A 24,164-nucleotide genomic window follows, 5' to 3' on the forward strand; every position below is an offset into this window, starting at 1 on the left:
ACTCTGAGAGAGCTGCAGTAAAAAGAAGACTTTTCCCACTTTAATGTGCTGTTGTTCTTGGCTAGCGACGGCTCACCAAAGTAATCCCAAGATGAAAAAGTGTGATGCTGAAGTCTACATATTTATTTGGACTTTATTGACGCAAATTTAATGAAATGTCTAAAGGCTGAAACAGTGCAGGCATTGATCCGGCTGTGATTGAAGTGATGGTCAGTACTCCCTGTGTTGCTTACTTTGGACCCGGCCTCAGAGATTAGAATAATATAAGCACATAAGCCCTCGCTTGTTCCTCGTCTCTCCACCCATGCGTCTCTCCTGCTGGACTTCCCCCTCCCACTACCCCTCGTTTTCTCCCATAACCTCTCACTTTATCACACAGCATGCCGTTTATAATTGCACTCTTCTGCAGCAGATTTCTATGTCTAGCGAATTTGAGAGGAGTGCTGTTAGCTATTATCTTCACGGGGTGATGATGGATCCAAATCCTGTCACTACCTCCACCGGGGGCAGGCAAGGAAGTCTTATGTGCAGACCGACACGCCACGTTATGAATAGTCACTGTGTCGTCTAACCCCAAACCCCAAACCCCAAACCACTCGCCCTCTCCCTTCCTCCTTACTCTGCAGATGTTAAGTTAGGAGAAGGGTAACATTGGGAGGGGGGGTGCATTGAGTACAGAGACCCCTCTCAGCGCTGTTACTGCCAGTAACAAGAAAAACATGAAAGATAAATATATTCGGTAGAAAAGCAAAATCAAAACAGTATATACCAAACGGAATTGCACTATTTGGAAAGAGATAAAAGAGCAAAACTTTATTGAGTTAGGTTACATTTTCAAACATATAAAACATTCAAAGGTAAAGGTTTTTATTTATTTAATATCTGGTAGCTGTATTGGACATAAATGCACGGTGGTCTCATTCTAAGAGTATTAAACTTTCAAATAATATGAAAGTTGTCATTCACGTACTGTCTATCAAGCAATGATGTCTTAATATGTATGCAGGTTCTCATGCTTTTATGATTATAAAAGGGTTAAAAATAGCGTTAAACATCCATGCTGAGCGTGCATCCCATCGGAAGCTACTAGAATGATGATTTGTCCATTTCACTGTCTGCAGCCATATATCTTGTACTCATCTTGAAACAGATTCAACCGTGTGCAGGCAACTTTATGTGCAGATTTTTTGCATTCTTCTTCCAAAGGCTTTCTTTCAACCCAAGTGTTGGACTCCAAAAGATACTGAATCCTGCAAAAGAGGGACAGAGTTGAGACAAGGAGAATGGGTCATAGTAAAATGTTACTTCCATTAATAATTTGACAACACTTGCTTTCCGCTGGAGTCTGTTGTGGAGCCATCTTTGCCCATGATGAGATACTGTTTTCCCACTTCCAACTGTCCTTTGCACTGACGCCGCTTAGCAAACACTCGAACAGAATTCTCATCCACAAGTTTATCGCCATCTGATAGACACATTATTGCCATTATATTTATGGTAGGCCTTTTAAGCATAAACCTCCAAATGTCTATATTACAGCCTTTCACTAGGCCTGTGGTTACGGTTTACTTACGTGATCTGAGCACCTCGTTTACACTCGTTTTGTACAGGTCAAAGTTACTCTTCATGGAAACATTGAGGACTTCCACCATGTATGCTGAAATAAAACAAAGTATGTGAAACTATGGATATGAGATTTTCACTGTGATGGTAATTGTAGATATTTTAAACCATGATGTGTTTTGATCTGTACCGTAGTCTACTGTAGGGGAGAAGCAAGCATGTTCCAAACGGACATTCTTCTTACGAAATTCTGGTTGGAATGTATTTTGTATTTTATGACATGGTCCTAGAGAAAAGAAACACATTTTTATTGTTTATAAAAACGTGAAAGGCACCACAACAGGTATTCATGGGTGTTTGTCGATATCGGTGTCATTAGAATGACCTACTTTCTGCACATTGACACACATCCTCTGAACACAGGGTGGACACCATCTTGCTTCTTTGGGGGGCGGAGTAGAACACAGTGCACTTTGTCTCTGAAATAAGACACAAATGGTTTGTTAGAAGTTCCTGCTATCTTGACAAAAAAACGGATATTAAAATATAAAGCTTACGTGGTTCATAATAGTCATAGAACACAGCTGGAGCAGGCTGTAGAAGACCAATTGGTACTCTCTGTATGGCATCAAAACTAATACATTCCTCTGATTCAAAGAGCTGGAGGGAGAAAAAACAATATTTTACAACTGAATATCTCAAATCTTTGTGTATGTAATGTGTATTTCCACCTTACCTCATCGAAATAAAGTAGCACTTTCCCATAGGAGACCTCATAATGAGAAATGTATTTCTCCCGTGGATCATTTAGCTGCAAGGAAAAGATTTTGTTTTTTGATTCTTGACTCATAGACTTTCATGTCATGCAAATCTTTTGCATTGATTTGAGCTTGTCTTTTGAGGTCACCCCATATAGCTTTTCCTTAACTTGACCTGAAGATGACAAGGGGTCTTTCTCATTTATCAAACTTGTGCCTCCTAAATTCTTTGTGTGTAGCCTACATTTACTATAAAACACAAGTATCAGTTGAATGCCCAACATGTGGTTTAAACAGACCCTTGTGAGGAGCTTAAGTTTAAATTTACATCTGATAATCTTAAATACATTTAATACTGAATAGATTTGTAGAGATCAACCAATAAACTGATTTGTACTGCAGAGGAGTGACGGAGAGATGCTGCATACGGCTCAGGTAGCGGCAGCAACTTTTCTATCACAGTAAGTCCGCCCCTGAAGCATGATGGTCTGATTTGATCCAAAAGGGACCACAATTTACTAAATGAACATCGTGCTGTGTTAAAGAAGACGTAAAAAAAGCAATTTCTTTCAGGAGGATCGTCCTCGCTGATTGAAAAAATTGCTTTTTTTTTAGGATTTTTTAGGATTTGGAAAAGCTGGAGCTGTGAGGAATCAATGAAGCAACAAAATGGGAAAGACCCGAGGATGTAGAGGAGGTAAAAAGAGCTACCAACCTTGTCCAAGTCCTCGATGACAACCTCAAATCCACTCAAAAGTGTGACGTCAGCAATACCCATTCCTGAGAGATTCCTGTTCAGGCTATTACTGCACTCAAGAAAAATGAAGAAAGACACTGAACATCACTGAACAAAGCTCATCACTCATGTCTCATGAGCACTTGTAAAGAGCAAATTCAGGTATCGTTCAACTAACCTGACACAGATTGTGTAGGTGACAGCATCTTCTGAAATTAAGTTGTTATTAAGGTCTCTCTTGTTCCGGCTGCGAACATCAAACCACTCAATTGGTGATTGTGGCACACGCCCCTCCTTTTCCTCCTCGTTGTCATAGTCCTCGTAGTATTCATAGTTGTCTATGATCTTGTCTAGGGAGACAGAGGGTAATGTAACTTTGTGGATTTTATTTTGTGTACATGTGGTTGTGAGTGTGTGTCAGAAGCTCACCGGTATACTTCACTTTCCCTTCTACTGTGACACTGATTGACACTAGGTCACAACTGTCCTCTGGGTCCAGCACATGGTAGGCCTTTACAATCTGTTCAAAGACACAGTGATTTGTTGTTAATTATCACTTTCAACTTATACAGACATTAGTAGAAACTTACTTTCAGCTTGGCATCGCCTTTTCCTGTCACTTTCACGTCAATGTTGTTCCCCGAAAACTTCTGTGACAAAACACACGACAATCGTACTTTGTGAAAGAGGTTAATATTTGTGAGTTTTTAGTTCAATGTTGGTGATGCTGGTTGGTACCTTAAGGTCTGTTTGCACTTTTTCTTTCTTATTATCCAAAACAAGTTGCACTTTGTTTTTCTTTCCTTGGACTGTGAACTCAGCTACTAGATTTACATCAGAGCGGACGGGCCTCTTTAGCTCGTACTCCGCCATGGCTTCCAATGCCATGATGGTATCCTTGGCGTTGTAAAAGGAAACACAAAACATGTTAAGCATCTGCACTCTGACAATTAAACTTGTGTAATGATATAGGGTCCAAAGATAGAGATTCTTAGGGTTCAAAGGATTCTCGACGTAGCATTCCAATCACCTGTGATGATTTATAGCCTCCAAAATAGTTTTCTTTAGTGGTTAACCAGCAGGCTATTTGATCTGCCTCCTTAGTATGCCCGAGTTCCACTGCTGCAAGCAGAGCATAAGCGGCGGTCTCTATTGTGATGGCATCTGCAATCACTTGATTCTCTGGGGTTGTTGTCCACAGATAACAGCCATTTTCCTCTGGTAATTAGAAATAAACGACAAGTAAACACTTCTATCATTCACATTGTGGTTTTCTCTTGGGTTTGCCGATAGCTAATATGAGATCATATAAATGTATCAACTGACAATCACACAACCACTTACTGTTAACAACAAAATGTAACTTTTTAACGATATTTAGGTCTATTCGGAAATTTTACAAATTAATTAGAAGACATTCTGGTATTTTACTATATTTTCTAAATGATTGGTTATACTTTAATGGCTAATAGTTTGATGATAAATAACAAGTTATGTATTTTATCTATATCACCCACACAAATGTACTTGATTGAACATCAATCTAACAAGTTTTAAATTGGCTTATTTGATGAAATTGCACTTTTTTGTTCTTCTGAGTTTGTATCTCTATGGTTGAAATGCACTTATTGTAAGTCGATTTGGATAAAAGCGTCAGCTAAATTACATGTCATGTATTGGACATGCCTTGAATAGCCAGTGTTCGCAGTCTTGTCCAGGCAGATGAATGATCTGTTCCCTCTGGAAGGCAGACTGCGAGGCAGTAGACTGTAATGGCAACAGCGTATGGATGCTGAAGCTCCTCCAGGTGCATCAGGAGATACGTTGTTGATCTGGTAATGCTTGCTTCCTGTTAGAAAGTAGCATGAAAGCAGTGAATGTTAGTTTGCATCTAATGTTCTTCTTCTAAATTAGACATTAACTTCAGTCTTTTCCACTGGATTAATAATAACAATGCTGTCGACAGCCTCGCTGAGACTGCAATGCACAACATGCTAACAGTGCATTTCTACCATATTTTAGCTTTTTAGCATGCTAAACTTTGGTCATTTGCCCATAATACAACTGGGGCTACTGAGAATGAATGGTACTTTTGCAGATTTGTATGAGAGAAAATCATTGTCAATGCCAAGTACCATGTGTACAGTCCTGTGCTTGATACAGTCATGTACTCAAAAGTAACGAGATTGCCAACGTTATTACAACGATTTTCATGATCATTCAAGAGAGGGGCAGAGCTGTCAACTGATCACCATCTGGTAGTGAGCTGGGTCAGAGGATGGGGGAAGACTCAGGACAGACCTGGTTAACCCAAGCGTGTAGTGCGGGTGAACTGGGAATGTCTGGAAGAGGCTGCAGTCCAAAAGATTTTTAACTCACACCTCCGGCGGAGCTTTGCTCACATTCCTGTGGAGGTAGGGGACATTGAACCAGTGTGGTGCACCAAAGTGCTTCTGGAAGACCATCCGGCACCTCAGAAGGGGGAAACGGGGAACCGTATATAGTAAGGATGGGACCCTGTTGACTGTGACTGACTTATCGGGCTGGGATGGAAGGAACACTTTGAGGAACTCCTGAATCCAACTACTACGCCCTCTTTGGTAGAGGCGGAGCTGGAGGCAGGGGAGGGATTTTCGTCAATTTGCCTGGTGGAGGTCACTGAGGTAGTCAAACAACTCCGCAGTGGCAAAGCCCCGGGGATTGATGAGATTCGTCCAGAGATGCTAAAAGCAATGGGTGTTGAAAGGTTGTCTTGGATGACACGCCTCTTCAACATTTCGTGAACGTCTGGGACAGTGCCAAAAGAGTGGCAGACCAGGGTGGTGGTACCTCTCTTCAAAAAGGGGGACCAGAGAGTGTGTGCCAATTACAGGGGTATCACACTACTCAGCCTCCCTGGTAAAGTCTACTCCAAGGTGCTGGAAAGGAGGGTTCGCCCGATAGTCGAACCAAGGATTGAAGAGGAACAATGCGGTTTTTGTCCTGGTCATGGAATGACGGACCAGCTCTGTGTTTTGTGGATTTGGAGAAGGCGTATGACCGGGTCCCCTGAGAGAAAATGTGGGAGGTTCTGCGGGAGTACAGGGTGAGGGGGTCCTTACTTGGGGCCATCCAATCCCTGTACGCCCAAAGCGGGAGCTGTGTTCGGGTGCTTGGCAGTAAGTCGTTGTTTCCGGTGGGGGTTGGCCTTCGCCAGGGCTGCGCCTTATCACCAATTTTGTTTGTGGTTTTCATGGACCGGATATCGAGGGGGAGGAGGGTCTACAGTTCTGGGGGCTGCAGATTTCATCTCTGATTTTTGCAGACGATGTGGTCCTGAGGGCATCCTCGGTCTGCTGCGTCCAACTCTCACTGGAACGGTTCGCAACCAAGTGTGAAGCGGTTGGGATGAGGATTAGCAGCTCCAAATCTGAGGCCATGGTTCTCAGCAGGAAACCGATGGATTGCCTGCTCCGGGTAGGGAATGTGTCCTTACCCCAAGTGAAGGAGTTCAAGTACCTCGGGGTCTTGTTCACGAGTGAGGGGACGATGGAGTGTGAGCTGGGCCGGAGAATCGGCGCAGCGGGGGCGGTATTGCACTCGCTTTACTGCACTGTTGTGACAAAAAGAGAGTTGAGCCAAAAGGCAAAGCTCTCGATCTACCGGTCAATCTTCATTCCTACCCTCACCTATGGTCATGAAGGATGGGTCATGACCGAAAAAACTAGGTCACGGGTCCAAGCGGCCGAAATGGGTTTGAAAGGAGCCTGTTGAGGTGGTTTGGGCATCTGGTAAGGATGGGCATCAGACACGTCCAGCTGGGAAGAGGCCCCCGGGGAAGACCCAGGACAAGGTGGAGAGATTATATCTCTGCACTGGCCTTGGAACGCCCTGGGATCCCCCCAGTCAGAGCTGGTAGATGTGGCCCGGGAAAGGGAAGTTTGGGGTCCCCTGCTGGGGCTGGACCCGACCCCGGATAAGCGGTTCAAGATGAGATGATGAGATGAGAGATGATCATTCCCACTAAGGCAGTTATGGAAAATTGTTAGCATGCATGTATGACCCATTAATGTTTGTAAAGTTGCGCTTCAGGAGAATTCAAGGGAATTCAAGGGATCACCAGAGTCATGAGACTGCATCCTCTTGGCAAAATGTATGTCTTTACAAAATTGCATGATATTAGATAACAACATTTATATAATTGTATCCGGTCCAATGTGGGGGACTCTCATCCCAGAAGACAAAAACAATGTTGCCAGCTTTCCAAAAAGCGGTCACAAGGGGAGATTTTTCGTTTTATTATCTTACCGCTTTACTTCTCAAGTCAGTGTTCAGGAATTGAAGGGACCGATTCAGGGCAAGACTTATGAATGCCGTCATGGCTGCCTCTCGGTCAATTCCTTTCTGCTTTGCACAAATACAGACAACACTGCATTCAAATCAACGTTAAGAGGTGTGTTGACACTAATATTGTACATGCTCTAACATGAATGTAGAGGTTACCACAACTCCTATGTGTAGCACTGGTTTGAGGTCATGGAATGACCCATCAGTGGTCTGGGCTGTGAGCAAGTAATTGACTAAGTTGTTGATCTTTTCTTCTTGTACAATCCTAGCTTTTCTGCCCTGCTCTCCAAAAGACATGGACTGACGCTCCGCCATCAACGATAGCACTTTCAGTATAAGCGCAGTCAACCTGAGGACAAGGGCATGAAAAATACAGCAGATCATTTATTATTTGGGATCATTTCAAATGGAGAAAATGATTTACATTGTGAAACATTGAAAGAAACAAAATCTACACCATGATGAAACAGATACTCACCAATTACTATGTGGTGTTGAATACCATGATCCATAAGAACCATCGGGTTTCTCCTTTGGAAAAATCCTTATGTAGCCTGACAGAGAAAGTGTTTGCTTTGTTAAAAACAAAAACTATAAGGGTGTTTGTTAATGGCCTGCAGAGGGCAAAAAGCTCATCACATCCCACATAACCAATGTGAAACAAGGAAATGATAAATAAGTGTCACTTGGGATTCACAGCTGAACGTTCCCCATATATTACATGTGAAGTCAGTTATTTCCAGAAACAATGCAAATGCCTCCAACCGCCTCCAATCTTTTGGTCTCTTTCAGTTGAGAATTTTTTTTTGAAACCATTGACATGATTCCTTAAATTGAATTATTTCCAAACTGCTGAAAAAATTTGAAGATTTGGGATTAATATTGAAGCTTTATATTTATACAGTAGCACTTGGTTGTGTTGTGTTTGGTAAATCTTTTAACTGTGAGCGATAGCACACAGATGGCACATAGGAAGTGGCGTACATCACCTGAAAGCTGGGATCACGAAGACTGATTTGGGATTCAGGGTGTGTCATGTTGCTCCAGTCATAAAGCATAAGTTGATGAATTAATTGTGTTAATTTAGGAGTTGTTATCATTTCGTAAACCGATTTGGGGCTAGAAAAAATGTATACTGAAACTCAGTATAAATGTTAGAAAAATACCTACAAAATGTTAGACTTGAAGGCACACTGTTTACGCTGCAATTTGGAAAACCTTTGACATTCAGAGATTTCTGAAAGTGTTGACTTTTTCTGAGGTTGGATGTGGAGAGCTTCTGTTCTGGAAACTCCTCCCATCCTCAACGTACTAAATGTTGTGTAGCACCCGTCCCATGTAACTATATAGTACTAAGTAAATCTGCTAGGTTGTAGTAGTACTATGGGCGGGGCCCTGGGTTCACTTGTAAATATAATGGCGCAATTACCTGGTCTTATACAATTTGTCTTATAATTATAGGTCCCTTATTTTGTAAACTAATATAACTGGCGGTGCCTCCAATAGAATTTAAGCAATACAACAAAAGGTTAATGATTCTTATTTTAAACCCTTTATCATATGTTTTAATGGTGTATTACCACTTTTACCTTTTAACCAGCTCTTACCCGAACACTATTACACTCAACATAGCAAACACACTTCAAAGGCATTTACAATTTGGCAAAACAGTTTGGCATTTATTACACTTGAAGATCAATACAATATGCCCCCCACTTTCTCACACCCATGACACACAAAACCCTCGTTGCAGGCCTGAGTCGATGCTTGGGAGCGTTGAGACCTAAAACTTAATGGCCGCTTCACTTGTTCACACAAGCAATAAAACGAAAATAGCACGTGCAAGTTAGTCAGTACTCACGTCTCCCATACCCCATTCAAAGGAGAAGATGAGCGGAATCCGGGCGATGGACGGCAGGCAAAGCCCGGGAGAAAAAAGAAACAGCAGCAAACAGTCTACCACCGGAAGCGCAGACGCGGGAAACCGTTCTCCTTAGTGGTCCACAGGAGTTTTTCCGATCCTCGTCTTAAATGTCCGTCTCCTGAATCAGCTCGGGCAGGTCACCATAATCCAAAACATAGGCTAACTGGTCGTCAGCCGTCAAGTTATGAATAGGATCTCCGCTTAGATCATTGCAACTTTACCTAACGGTGAATGACTCTTCTCTCTTACTCCGATACATTGAACCTGACCGTATACGTACGAAGTCCCACCCCTTCTCCTGAGAACGGAGCCGGATTGGCTGCACTGTCAGCACTAACCAATTAAACACAAACAAAACAAAGATTGACTACTGCCACCATGTTAGACTGTTAGGGTAAATAAACGAGCTGAATCATGTACATAACACACAAACTATACTAATTTACATAAATGACAACCTTGAAACTGTAACCATAAGGCTGTTATTGGAATAGCTTTGTATTCACCTGTATCTTTTGCACCATATTTATGCACACTTCTAACTTGGTTTTAAGAAAACTAGTTACATCCTGATGTCTGAGTGCATTTTGTGCCAGGGCTACACCCTCCCCCTTCTAACCGTCTAGATGTCCTCATCAGACACCTTTAACTTTTTGGACTTATTTATTTATTTACTTATTTTTTGAAGTGGGCCTTTGTCTTGCATCATTGGGCATCCCCCTAGATGGTTTATACTGGCGCATTGGCTCTTTAACTTCTTTCTCTTGTGGAGCAAGATTAAACTGAATAACCATCCCATGATGCATGATCGTAACAGGCTCCGTAGATGGGTTGCCAAGTTGGTCGTAAGTCAAGCGAATAACTGGTTTCAGTTCTCTTTGGGATTTTCGAATAAACGGAGCCTCCTCCCTCCCTGGAACGCTTGCAGGGTCTGAGCTTGCTCCCCCTTCTAAATCTGGTTCTTCAGCAACATCATCACCAGTCTCTCCTTCATCAGATTCCAGCGAAGACAGAGTGGGGTCTCCAAATACATCTGTTTCCATCACTGGTGGATGTTCCAATACCAAAGAGCTCACCTCTTTCTCATGGTTCTCGTTCTCACAGTTTTGGTAGGATTTTGCCAGATATCTCCTGATCTCCTTCAAAGCAACTGATGGTGGGTTACTAACATTTTCAAACTCTCCATCTGATGAGGCTGTGTCGCTTTCACAGTTTGGAGCAGTAGACGTAGTTGGTCTGTGACTTGGTTGGGTATGCTGTGACCTTGTGACAGGTTTTCTCTTCACATGTCCTACATCGTTGTGAGGGTCGGACATTCTAACCAGATAACCTATAGGCAACAAATGGTCTCTGTGCAATGTTTTGACCACTCCAGGTCCCTGTTCTGGTTTTACCGTGTAAACTGGCAGGTTTGGTAACTTCTTTACCACAACATAAGGTGTGGCTTTCCATCGGTCTTGCAGTTTGTGCTTCCCTGTTAGTCCAAGGTTTCGAATAAGGATTCTGTCACCTTCAGCCAAGGGCAAATCCCTTACACGTTGGTCATAGTGTGCCTTATTTCTCTGATGACACTTTGTAGCTGCTTCCGATGCCAACTTGTAGGCACTCTCCAATTCTGTCCTCATCCGACTGACATACTGATTGTATGAGCAGTTATCCTCTCCATCAGGTGAGATACCAAAAAATATGTCAACTGGTAACCTTGCTTCCCTGCCAAACATCAAGCAGTATGGGGAATATCCAGTAGCATCATTTTTAGTACAGTTGTACGCATGTACTAGTCGACTGATATGCTGGCTCCAGCATTGCTTCTTTGCAGTGTCCATGGTACCAAGCATAGCCAGCAGGGTGCGGTTGAATCTTTCTGGTTGGGCATCACCCTGCGGATGATAGGGAGATGTGCGGGACTTACGAATCCCTAGCATAGACAGGAGCTCTTTGATCAACCGACTCTCAAAATCTCTCCCCTGATCTGAGTGTATCCTTGCGGGTAGACCATAATGTACAAAGTATTTCTCCCATAGTACTGTTGCTACAGTGATAGCTTTTTGGTCTTTAGTAGGAAATGCCTGAGCATAACGCGTATAATGGTCGGTCACCACTAAAACATTAGCAACGCCTTTTGAATCAGGCTCTATCTGCAGGAAGTCAATACAGACTAGATCCAAAGGTCCATTGCTTGTTATCTGATTCAATGGTGAGGCACGTTGAGGAAGTGTCTTTCTGGAGATACATCTCCCACACGTTCGGATATACTTCTCTACCTCTGTTGTCATACGTGGCCAGTAAAATCTGTCTCTGATCAGTTCAGTGGTTCGTTCCACTCCCATGTGTCCACACTCGTCATGCAGAAACTTTAATACCACTGTTCGGTATATCTCCGGCAACACAATCTGCCTAATTTTCCTTCCAGACACTTTCCTTGTCACTCTGAAAAGTATTCCATCCTTTGCCACAAGTTTACTGCTTTCTCGAATGAGCAATGCAGTATCAGGTGGGTTGCTTCTATCATGAGTTGGTACTTTGTTAGTTTCGATTGCTTTCTTCACTGGTCCAATTACTGGATCCACATCTTGAGCTGTCTGTATGTCCTTGGGACTCAGCTGATCCAAAATGGTCAGGCCTAAGTTCATTGGAAAGGCATATGCATCTGGGACGGCTGTAGCTGGAGCTCCTAGTTGCTCCACTAGTCTGACCGCAGCATCTATGGTTTCACTGACACAAGCTTTCTTACAGATGGCTTTGATACCAGTCGGTGATATGTTTGTCCAACCATCACCCTCTCCTTTGGCATATTGCCGTGACAACAGGTCAGCATCAATGTTGTGACGTCCAGGACGATACTGAATGGTGAAGTCATAAGTGGCTAGGGCGGCGAGCCAGCGATGTCCAGTGGCATCAAGCTTGGCTGTAGTTAGCACATATGTCAACGGATTATTATCGGTTCTCACAGAAAACTTAGCGCCATATAGATAATCGTGAAACTTGTCTAGGACTGACCACTTTAGTGCCAGAAATTCCAGCTGGTGGACTGGGTAACGCTGTTCAGAAGCACTAAGTTTCCGGCTGGCAAAGGCTACTGGCCTGAGTCCTTCTGGGTACTCCTGATTCAACACCGCACCCAAACCATTTGTGCTGGCATCTACATGTAAAATGTAGGGCTTCTGGGGGTCTGCAAATGCCAATACAGGAGCATGAATCAAGCACTCAATAATCTTTTTGACAGCATCCTGACAGGCCGGGGTCCAACGCTCCCCAAATGGCTCAGACTCTTTAAAGTAGGTTTTGGTTGGGTCTTTCTTCTCATGCCACGTTGGCGGATATCCCTTTGTGAGCTCGGTCAGCGGACGAACAATAGCAGAGTAGTTTGCAATGAACCTACGATAATACCCGCAAAATCCCAGGAATGACTTTAGCGATTTCAGATCGTGGGGCTCCTTCCAATGTTTTATTACCTCCACTTTTTCAGGGTCAGTGGCAACTCCAGACTCCGAAACAATGTGGCCCACGTACTTGACTTTCGTCTGACAAAATTGGCATTTGTCAATCGAGATCTTCAAACCGACCTCTTCTAGCCTATCCAGCACCTTGAGAAGACGCTGCTCATGCTCTTCCAGAGTCTTGCCAAAAACGATGATGTCGTCTAAGTATACCAAGACCTGAAGGAGATGCATGTCACCAACAGCTTTCTCCATTAACCGCTGGAACGTTGCAGGCGCTCCAGTTATCCCTTGTGGCATGCGTTCAAATTGATAGAATCCAAGAGGGCAAATGAAAGCGGTCTTCTCTTTATCCTCCTCCGCCATAGCTATCTGATAGTAGCCGCTCCGTAGATCCAATACCGAGAACCACTGGCTGCCTGATAGACAATCTAATGCGTCATCGATGCGAGGCATTGTGTACTGGTCCGGTATGGTGCGCTTATTGAGGGTTCTATAATCAATACAGATTCTGATACTTCCATTCTTTTTCCGAACCACTACAATCGGTGAGGCGTAGGGACTACGAGACTCTTTTAAAATCCCAGCTGCTAGCAGCTGTTGTATGTGACGTCGCACATCGTCAATGTCTGCTGGTGCCAATCTGCGTGACCTTTCTCTAAATGGCCTCGGGTCCTCCAGGCGTATGGTGTGTTCGACCCCTTTTGCCAAGCCCACATCCCACTCATCCACGGAGAACACATTTTGCCTCTCAGCTAACTTCTGTCGAATCCGATTTTTCCAATCTTCCGGGATAGGGGAGTCACCAAAATCAAAGAGATTTGGGTCTATAGCATTGTTTGATGGCTTAGATGGCTGGATTGGCGTGACTGATTTTACAGTATACATTTCGGCAATTACCGTTCCAATTGGTATGGAGGTTTTCTTTTGAGACTCATTATGAATGAGTACGGTTAAGCCGGTTTCGTCTATATCAGCGTTTGATAATACACCGGGCTGAACCAGCACTCCCGCTGGTAGTGACTGGGAAAGGGGTGCATCAATCAGCACAATGTCTTTTGATACTAGAGTCGGCCTGTCTACTTTGCAGGTGGCATAGTACTTTTCACCTGGGGCTATGGAAAGTGGACCAGGTCCTTGCCATTTCACTTGGCCAATGACATCGTCTATAGCCATTGACTGAGCGAGCTGAGTCTGAACCGTTGCATACACTGGTTGAATTCTCATGGAGTGCACCATGTTCTCATCACCACTCTTTTCCACCAGTTCCCATAGTCTGTTGAATAAGGACGCGTTGGTGCCCACAATCACAGGGGCTTGATTGTAATACTTCGGCTCAGGACAGATCAAAGCTAAAACAACTATGGGCCCTTTCACACCTGTCATTTTTTCGGGAAACTCCATTTCCACGACCACATAGCCTTTGTAAGGATAATCACTGTCTGACAGGCCCCAGAGACCCAAACCTGAAATGGGGTGTATAGGAACATCCAGCAAGTGCTTATTGTACCAGCTCTCAAAAATAATGGTAACGTTAGAGCCACTGTCCATCAACGCCTGGCAGGCCAGGTCATTCACTCTGATGGCATGAATCATGGAAGGACCCACTAGACCCTCCGGCAGGCTGTTTCCTTTTTTAGGGGCCTCCACTTTATGTACCCTAGCTACCACTTGTTCCTCGGCCGGGGACTTTGGATTTTCTTTCGGTCCTTCTTTTGTCTCTCGCACCACTCCAATGAGTCTTTTAATGACTTTTTGAGGGTTCTCTGGCTCTGTGCACCGTGGAGCTATATGGCCATTTTCTCCGCATCTGTAGCAAAAGTATTCGTCATTCTTCTTTGGAGGCTGGCTTTTGAATGAAACTTGTTTATGGCTTGACCCGGCTTTATAGTGATTAAAGGGGGTCATAGTCTCGCCCGGGGACTCTGTGGTGGATCTCACAGCCATCACACTTATTTTATCTTCCAGCTCTTTCACTTGTTTTCTAAGTGACTGTATTTCACTGTGTGACTCAGTGGTCTGTTTTTTCATTTCCTTGGAAGCACTAAGCGGATAACCAGGTAATGGCTGGTACTGGGTGCTTGTTCTCTCATCCATCTTAGTTTTCACTTGTTGAACCTGTGGTCCAAGTTCACGCTGGTAGGCCCACTCAGGTTCCAATTCTTTCTCTGCCCGTACGGTGCGCACATTCGTTCGACGCAGGGGTACTCCTAAGCTTTGCCTAGCAGACTGCCGGCCTTCTTCTTCACGAATCTCCTGCAACAGGTTAAGGAATGTAGGGGGATTGTCTCTCCGCTCCCTAACTTTCAACTGCAGTAACATGAGGTCAGAGGTTGAACCTCTAATCAGCTGCTCTATTCTTGCTTTGTTAGATTCGCTAACTGGGAGACCACCTCCCTGCACTGCTTTGACAAGAGACCTCTCTACTCTTTGTAGAAATTCGGACAACTTCTCTCCAGGCTGTTGTCGGAGGGACCTGAAAGAAAAGTAGAGATCTTCCCCTGATTGTAGCGTACCAAAGATGCTCTCTAGTGCATGAATGTACTCCATTGGGCTAGCATCAGGTTCATTCATACGCACTGCTTGAATGATCTCCAAAGCAGGGCCTTTAACACTCTCGATTATTCTTCTTCGTTTCTCCTTCACAGAGCATTCACCTTCCTCTACCAGGAATTTAGCTTGCTCCAACCAGCTGTCTAAACCTTCTTCTCCAGTGGGAGTGGGAATTATGCCCGAGAAGGTCCTCAGACGTCTATAAGCATGGCTCTCTGGCGGTTTGTTGGCTCTGCTCCACACATCACCAACTGCACGAATGATAGACTCTGTGCTACTGTTCCCGGTACTTGGGCCACAAAATCTCTGAATATCATCCATAGTTTTCCCCTCCTGCTGAAGGAGTGTGAACAACTTCGCTGTGAAGTCATCAGGGCCGTCATTGGTGGTATCAACTATGCCGTGCAATGTGTTCCATACACTTCCACCCATTATGGGCATTAACTCGGGGGGAATTGTGGTGGGGTCTAGGGCTTCGCGGCACTCACACAGCACCATTAAAGATTGGTGTTGAGAGTGAAACATTTTGCCCCTTACTCGCACTTTTCCCAACGCCTTGACTGTCTCTGCTGTTTCTTCTATATCCGCTACTGCAATGTTTTCCGGCACTCCATAAATTAATAGGGCATGCTCTACATCCAGTCCTTCTCCTCTGCACCAGTTAACCAAATCAAGCCGCGTTGGTCTGGTTGCTTGGCCTGCCATACTTGCAACGTGCTGAAAAGAAAAGCTTTACTTCATGGGGAAAACTGATAATTGTTTACAATGCCTAAGAGGTTGTTACTTGTGTTGTCTGATCACTCAATGAATATTAACTATCCCAGCGGTGCCTCCATTTATGTAGCACCCGTCCCATGTAACTATATAGTACTAAGTAAATCTGCTAGGTTGTAGTAGTACTATGGGCGGGGCCCTGGGTTCACTTGTAAATATAATGGCGCAATTACCTGGTCTTATACAATTTGTCTTATAATTATAGGTCCCTTATTTTGTAAACTAATATAACTGGCGGTGCCTCCAATAGAATTTAAGCAATACAACAAAAGGTTAATGATTCTTATTTTAAACCCTTTATCATATGTTTTAATGGTGTATTACCACTTTTACCTTTTAACCAGCTCTTACCCGAACACTATTACACTCAACATAGCAAACACACTTCAAAGGCATTTACAATTTGGCAAAACAGTTTGGCATTTATTACACTTGAAGATCAATACAATATGCCCCCCACTTTCTCACACCCATGACACACAAAACCCTCGTTGCAGGCCTGAGTCGATGCTTGGGAGCGTTGAGACCTAAAACTTAATGGCCGCTTCACTTGTTCACACAAGCAATAAAACGAAAATAGCACGTGCAAGTTAGTCAGTACTCACGTCTCCCATACCCCATTCAAAGGAGAAGATGAGCGGAATCCGGGCGATGGACGGCAGGCAAAGCCCGGGAGAAAAAAGAAACAGCAGCAAACAGTCTACCACCGGAAGCGCAGACGCGGGAAACCGTTCTCCTTAGTGGTCCACAGGAGTTTTTCCGATCCTCGTCTTAAATGTCCGTCTCCTGAATCAGCTCGGGCAGGTCACCATAATCCAAAACATAGGCTAACTGGTCGTCAGCCGTCAAGTTATGAATAGGATCTCCGCTTAGATCATTGCAACTTTACCTAACGGTGAATGACTCTTCTCTCTTACTCCGATACATTGAACCTGACCGTATACGTACGAAGTCCCACCCCTTCTCCTGAGAACGGAGCCGGATTGGCTGCACTGTCAGCACTAACCAATTAAACACAAACAAAACAAAGATTGACTACTGCCACCATGTTAGACTGTTAGGGTAAATAAACGAGCTGAATCATGTACATAACACACAAACTATACTAATTTACATAAATGACAACCTTGAAACTGTAACCATAAGGCTGTTATTGGAATAGCTTTGTATTCACCTGTATCTTTTGCACCATATTTATGCACACTTCTAACTTGGTTTTAAGAAAACTAGTTACATCCTGATGTCTGAGTGCATTTTGTGCCAGGGCTACAGTTGTCTTACCTCAATTTGCGTGAAAGACACAAATGACCACTTCCTACCTGCCTCGATATTATCAAGGGCAACATCTCTGGAACCAGCAGGCAGGTCTAACCACTGGTCACTCAGGTCGAGGTAGCGCACGGCTGACAATGTAGGGGTAAGTCTTAACGTTGTCTGTTCCAAACATCCTGTAGGCAATTGGATCAGACTGGCAACCTTCTCGGGGGAAAGAAGGCTCCTCACGCGTGAACTGCCAAATCCATCCGCTGTCAGAACATTGAAAGGGTCAGAAACATTTACACAACTCTGTGAATCGTATGTCTCCGTCTAACAGCACACACCTTCCGCTGAAATGAAAATGTTGGAGCTGGAGCCTGGGACTGTTTCATCTGGTAAAATTCCGCTAATTTGGAATGATTTTGCGCTCCTCCCTATTAAGATAGAGATAAACAATGTATTCAAGTGAATGTAAAATAAGAAGAATAACAAGCAGGTACTGCTATTACTATCACAACAAATACTGACAGAACTCACCATCTAATTTATACACTTGGGTTTCTTCTACTCTTTTTTCCAGTCCTTCTGTCTAAAACCAAATAGAGAGCGGATCATTGTGTGTTCACTGCCTTACACTTGAAAGTAGCAAATAAAAAACGGAAGCTTATTGAAGTTAATATCAACATGGCTAATATTAATTTATACTCATTAGGTAAGATTTCAATGCATACTCATAATCAATTAAGACCCCAGGCCTTTAAAACACATGCACACACAAATTAAATGGAAGACAAATAATATCTTTGTCACTCACCAACACATTCAAAGTCTTTTCAATGGCATCTATTCCCTTCTCATTCTCCATGTCGTAGAGACGTATTTTGATAGGTATTGAGCCGGTTACCATGGGAACAGCGGAGAAGGAGACAAACTGTGAAGACTCTGGCTCCACGGTGATGTTAACAAAAGCCACAGCGGTGGCTGAGCCGGGGGAGCAGAGGCCTTCAGTCTGTTCCATATGAACTGCCACCTATATGATGCATGTATCCACACAGAACATTAGGAGTTACATTTAAAATGTGTTCAATGGATGATTTCTGTGTTATTGGTAATTATGGGATTTGTACCTGTAGTTGGTCATGGCCATAGTTGTAGATAACAGGTGAAATGGATATTTGCTCATATTTCTTCACTGAGTAAGGCAGTTGCAGAGAGACAAATGCGCTCTTAAACGATCTGACCTCCAACGGCTTAACTACACAGAAACCTGAATAAGACATAGGGCAAGTTAATTCCAGATATTAATTAGAAACCCCCCAAATATCCAAAAGCAATTGTGGAGTGGTAAGGTGGTAAGTACCAGTAGCTGCAGATAAAGTGACAACCTGAATCTCCCATGTGGTGATTGAGTCAGGCAGAGTCAAATCAATCCTACAGGGATTCAATTCACAATCACAATAATTAAGTAAATGTAAACGGCATCTGACAAATGTTTTTTTTCTAGCTCTAGTACATACTGTAGACTTATGGAATTGCATTTAACTAGATTCATTTATACTGAAAATTGTGAAATGGTGAATGCTAACATTGACACTATTAGAAGCCACAGTAACAGTAACAAATACAAATGGATGAAAACAGGTTGAAAACACTAGGTTGAAACACCTCTAACTAACGACTGTATTTCACTTGAAAAGAAAATATAACATAAAAACTCTCCACCTCTTACCATCTTTTCCCATTTATTTCAATTTTTGTGAATGCAAAGCTTGGGGGGAAAAATCGTCGAATATATTGATCACCAGTGTCCCAGAAGAAATCCTCAATATCCGCTACTTCTGCAGCTACAATTAAAAAATGAGGCATTTGTAATAACACTCAGTTATAAACACGGGCACATATTTTAGATGTTGACAGGTGTGTAAAGTAAGTCCAAATGACAATTTTATCTCACTCCTGCCAAGTCCTTTCTCGGAGTCGTCTCGAATCTTTTTTTGTCTCAGTCGCTGTCCTTCGAGGCAGCATTTTAAAAAGGAGATTGCACAGGAAGGATTATCCTCCACCATAGAGATTCTCTTCACTCTTTCCTGACATGTTCGTTTCATAGGGATGAGAGAAAACCCGCGAACACAACATTTTTGGTTCTGTTCATCGGAAAAATTTGATTCTGAAAGTGACATAAAAGAAAAATAAATATTCTATGAAGAGCATATTACTTGCATAATTGTCTTAAATTATCTCACAGTTATTAAAGGAGAATATATCTTACTTAAGGTCATCATTTCTTGTTGAAGGTCCACTGCGCGCCTTTGTCGTGCAACTTTTGAACCGCAGTCCGAATCTGGAAAAGCAGTAGCATTTAAATTCAGGATAGGATAACAAAGTGGGTAGCTGCTACATTGTAACCTCTGCATTTCACTCTTTCTCAATATTCTCTACACCATCAATAGTAGTATATATGTTGGTTACATTTTGTTTTGGATAAAACTGAAACCGTCACACTGTGTCTCATTATCTAAAGCTTGGGGTGTAAAAGTATGTGCGTTCATTTAATGTACTGTAAAGTTAAGACCATCTTTATGGAATCTACTCTAACATGCTGCATAACATAATTCAAACTACATCCATAATGCATTTTTAAGGAGTTAGGGGGAAAAAAATAGTGTTTCTATTGTACTTTTTTTCCACATTGTTCGGGACTGAGACAGAGAAGACAGGCCAGCATTTACTAGTACAGACTCAGGGTCAGATCCTCCGCTGTATGAGCACCCAAGGTCATATGACTGCATGGAGGAAAACACCTGAAGGAAGAAGATCTTGCATTTACTGTATCATAATGTATGGGTTGAATTAAATAACCTCATTGTCTAGTAAGAGAGAGGGAGAGAGAGTATGTGTAAAAGTGTTACCTGTTTGGCTGTGAGTTTATTATCGGCATTGAGAGCGTAGATGGCCTTATCTACAGCCAATAAAGCCGCTGTGGCTTTCTGACCATATAAATCCACTTCTATCCTAGCCTTGTTTCCCGGTTCGTACGAACTTTTTCCCTCCACCTAAATATACACATGTAAGCCGATGAAGTGCAATGGTCAACAAACTTAGAAACGTATTTTCTGTTGACAAAGAACGACAATGATATTGATAAAACACCAAAAGCAGTGTTTTCGGCCTTACAACTCGTTGTTTTGTTAAGACCAACCAATCTCTACCCTTCTAGTACACAGCAGAGAGAAGTCAGTCTGCTATCAAATCTGTTGTGTTCACTCACCTTGACTTTCATCTCACATACATCCCTGACATCTATCCACACAGAGTCTGTAATGATGTCCCCACGCTGGTTGTAGTAGTAGGCAACGAGACGGAATGACGGCACCATATCAGAGGTTATTTGCAGGTTGTCTTTGACTGAAGTACCAAACGTAAGAGAGTTCTGTTTTATTAGGGTGCCGCGACTTAAGACCTGCAACGTAGTCAATAAAAAAAAATGTAAGATACAAGAATCTTTTGCTTATTTGCAAAATAAAAAGTGATTTCACTAATTTATATCTTACCATGTAGTATATAAACCCAGAGTTTGGGCCATTGACAGTGATGTAAGTTACTGTCAGCAACTCGCCCACAGAGTACACCTTGTTGGTAAAACTCAGGTAAAGGTAGCTATTACTCGGAGAGAAAGCTCGCTCAATTACTTTTGTTTGCGTCTGGCCGTCTGCCAACACCTAAAGAATTCAGGGTGTTAGAGACCAGTTAGAAAGAAGGAAAATCCACAGGTTTATTTGTTTGACATTAGAACTTGTTAGTTTTTTAGGGGTACTAACGTTTACTGTAATCTGAGCATTAGAAGGAATATTGAAGGCCGGGAACACTCCCCCATCCTCGTTGGTTTTGCCTTCCCAAAATGTCTCTGTGGAGCTGGGTACATCAATCTTCACTCCTACACCAGCTGCTGCGGACCCATCTGGGAGACTCACCAACAGCTATAAAGAAAACAAAAAATACACATTACTTACAAAATCCTCACAGTCATGTACATAGCTGTGTGGGCCTTGTTAGATTGATCCCTACCACTACTTCTAGCGGATATCCAGGGAGGAAATGTGAGCGAGTTCGGGAGAGATCCAAGGTGTATTTATGAGAGATGATAGGAAGGTTTACTTCTGCCTCTTGCATTTCACCACCTGGATCATAAAATGCAGACATCACGTTTAAGAGAAATTAACAATAACATTTCCAGTTTCCTCCTCTTCATTTTTTCTCTTCTTATACACTCTCAAGGATCAGATGGTGTTTACCATTATCGTTCTTAGGACATTTCACCATCGCATTTTGTCTTCATTCTTATTAATAATAGTAGTTGAATTTGTAGTAGCAGTAGCAATAATAAAATTGTTGTTAGAATCTTTATTACAACCATCAAATAGTTAGTTAGTGAAAAAGTTGTTTCAGTTCACAGTACTTAGTAAGATTTGCATAACAATAAACAGAAACACTTGTCTGGCCATTTAACGTTAAAAACATGGGTTTGTTTTCCATTTTAAACTATGGTTTTGAGTGTTAAAGAGAGTTCTTTACTTTGTATATTGGTTACAAATACTCTCAAGTATAGCTGTGCTCCACTTTGCTGTAACTCAGAGAGGGATTTGTTCTCCTGTTTTTCGAGGTGAGCATTTAGGTTTTCTATCTGAAGAGACGCTGCTTCAGCTCCACCGTTGACCTGCAAGAAAGGCGTGAATTGTTGATGGTCGAGTACTTTAACAGATGTGAAATGTTTCCAGATTATCTCATCTCAGTTCTAGAATTAAAATGTTATATAGAAGTCTGTTTACTCACCATCCCAGTTAGCTCCAGCCCCCTGATAATCACACGCTGCATTTTTTCCATTACTCCAAATTGGCAATGGTAAGCCCCTTTCACTTTTTCGCCATGCGAATACCTAGAGAAAGTTAAGACAAGAAGAGTCTGAAAATGTATTTAACAGCTTAAAAAGAGTATAACATAACCTTGTGTTGTCAAACATATGGAAGCACGTTAAGCTTTGCATGCTTTTATTTTGTGCATATAATGGTTTTAAATGCACTCCTAGGAAAGTTATGAATTGGAGGGATCTAAAATTGCGATTTGGCTGAAGACTGTCAATCTGACCTGGCAACTAGCGAGGCGTAGGGCAAAGCCAGGTTTTGTAACCCACATTGTTTTTTGAGTTTTTTAGGCACATCAAGTAGCCAAACCGTGATTAATACTGTTTCCACAAGACAACTTGGTCGTAAAGTAGGTTTAGTAGGAAATGAATCAAAACTTACTTTGCCGATATGGAGAAGTTGAGCTGTTCTGTCTTCAACAAAATAAACCTCTGCTCCATTTCGATGTTCACCTCAAAACTTGGTAAAACTGTAATAAGGAAAGGCGCATGGTATTATCTGTTCACTCCAAGCAAGAAATACATTTTTTAGAATTAGATTAACAAAGTTTACCAAATTTCTGGACTTTGAACTCTCGGGAAGCAGCATTTGCTTTATCATCATCATCATCATAGTGTGCTGTAATCTTCCATGTGCCCAATCTTTGTCAACAAAACATTTGTGAGTTATTCCAGCATGTCAATGTTGACATTCCTTTTTTGTAAGAAGTAGTTTTCTAAATTCCTGTTAACATACTTTGATACATCAGGTAAGGGAAATGAGTCTTGGAGTATTCCTCCCGTTGCAATCTTCAGGGTTTTGAGGACTCTATTTCCAACAGAATTCTGTAATTAAATGAAAAAAGCATTAATAATTAAATTTAACCATGATTCTCATTCATACGGACCCGAAAATCACTCACATATACTTCTATGTGGAACGCCTCATCATGAGGCCTCAATGTGTGGTCAAGAGTGAATATCCTGTATCGCACTAGAAGGTGAATAATCAACATAAGATCATTAATCAGCAGTCTATCACATTGCTTTTGTTTCTTTAGATTTGTTGCCTTTTCTCTTACCATTCTGTGTCAGGGTGTAGATTGGCTGATCAGTCTGAATGAAGATGTAGCCCCTTCGTTTTGATACCATGACTTTTGTTGTCTTCCTCCCCCTGAAGGAGGGGCTCTCGGCCACCAGCAGAAGGTAGCGTAGGTTAAAATGTTGACTCAATCTTTGGATTGAATCCCTTTCGATCTGTAAAGATGCGCATTAGAAGTTTGCGTCAATGACATCTTGGTCCCTCCTAAAATGTAATGTGTTTTTCTTATACCTTGAGCTCAACTGTCTTTATCTCTCCTTCCACTGTGCACAGAGTGGTGTTCGTCGCAGACACAACAGTACCGGTACTCTCGTACTCCAGGTAGAGAGTGACAAGATTATTAAGATGAGAGTTTCCCATCTGGACAAACACTTTCTCATTAACACCCATGTGAAAAACACGGGGGGCTGATATGAAGAATCTGCACAAAAAAAGGAAACATAATAGTTTCTGATTCCTTCATTGGTATATTTTGCATACAAAAGGGACCTCTACAATCCTGCATATTTCATTTGATCTATCACATTTGAACAAAATGATAATAATTCCGCATCATGCTAAAATCACATAATCCATCTATAATGTAATGATACAAAATATTTAAAGCTTTTTTGATATTCACCTGCCTGCTGAACCCTCCACAGTCAAGATCAGGGACAAAAAGAAAAAGGCGTAGCACCCCATTGTGCAGCTTCTTTTTCTTTGCCTGCTCTGACAGAGACTTTGGGTTAACTGTGGTTTTGTTATTCATCCGCCCCTTTATTTCCCAATCATTGGATCTCTCAATCCCCTCCCTGTTTTTGACTTGTTTTTTTCACAGATCATTTGGAAACA

General features: G+C 42.4%; 1 protein-coding gene across 2 annotated transcripts; it reads right to left on the reverse strand.

The window, feature by feature from the left end:
* Positions 1-786: 786 nt before the first annotated feature.
* On the reverse strand, positions 787-24,065 carry c4b (complement C4B (Chido/Rodgers blood group)). Of its 2 annotated transcripts, none has more exons than XM_037453278.2 (41): positions 23,953-24,065; positions 23,562-23,751; positions 23,311-23,485; positions 23,152-23,222; positions 22,986-23,074; positions 22,803-22,891; positions 22,632-22,719; positions 22,162-22,264; positions 21,904-22,045; positions 21,397-21,509; positions 21,150-21,308; positions 20,883-21,050; positions 20,600-20,791; positions 20,241-20,384; positions 20,009-20,132; positions 19,601-19,672; positions 19,286-19,498; positions 19,061-19,175; positions 18,692-18,762; positions 18,459-18,598; positions 18,146-18,361; positions 17,869-17,920; positions 17,676-17,765; positions 17,394-17,600; positions 7,862-7,937; positions 7,540-7,732; positions 7,345-7,440; positions 4,744-4,906; positions 4,088-4,275; positions 3,796-3,954; positions 3,648-3,707; positions 3,487-3,577; positions 3,236-3,407; positions 3,037-3,127; positions 2,300-2,374; positions 2,121-2,223; positions 1,953-2,042; positions 1,754-1,849; positions 1,574-1,657; positions 1,333-1,465; positions 787-1,250 (listed from the first exon to the last, which is right to left on the reverse strand). In XM_037453278.2, the coding sequence occupies exons 1-41, from the start codon at positions 24,012-24,014 to the stop codon at positions 1,109-1,111; spliced, it is 5,097 nt and encodes a 1,698-aa protein (XP_037309175.2). In that variant the 5' UTR covers positions 24,015-24,065; the 3' UTR covers positions 787-1,108. The 2 variants fall into 2 exon arrangements, with proteins under 2 accessions (XP_037309175.2, XP_037309174.2); XM_037453277.2 differs by having other exon boundaries at positions 7,345-7,443.
* Between the last annotated feature and the right edge of the window lie 99 nt (positions 24,066-24,164).

This window comes from Pungitius pungitius, chromosome 11 (assembly GCF_949316345.1).
Source record: "Pungitius pungitius chromosome 11, fPunPun2.1, whole genome shotgun sequence".
NCBI lineage: Eukaryota > Metazoa > Chordata > Actinopteri > Perciformes > Gasterosteidae > Pungitius > Pungitius pungitius.

Excerpts from the sequence above, each read along its gene's own strand:
- c4b (XM_037453277.2), bottom strand. The coding sequence starts at position 24,014 with ATGGGGTGCTACGCCTTTTTCTTTTTGTCCCTGATCTTGACTGTGGAG. Across the intron at positions 2,224-2,299 it reads TGCTACTTTATTTCGATGAG|CTCTTTGAATCAGAGGAATG; the intron begins GTAAGGTGGAAA and ends TTCTCCCTCCAG. Across the intron at positions 1,251-1,332 it reads ACAACAGACTCCAGCGGAAA|GATTCAGTATCTTTTGGAGT; the intron begins GCAAGTGTTGTC and ends CCTCTTTTGCAG.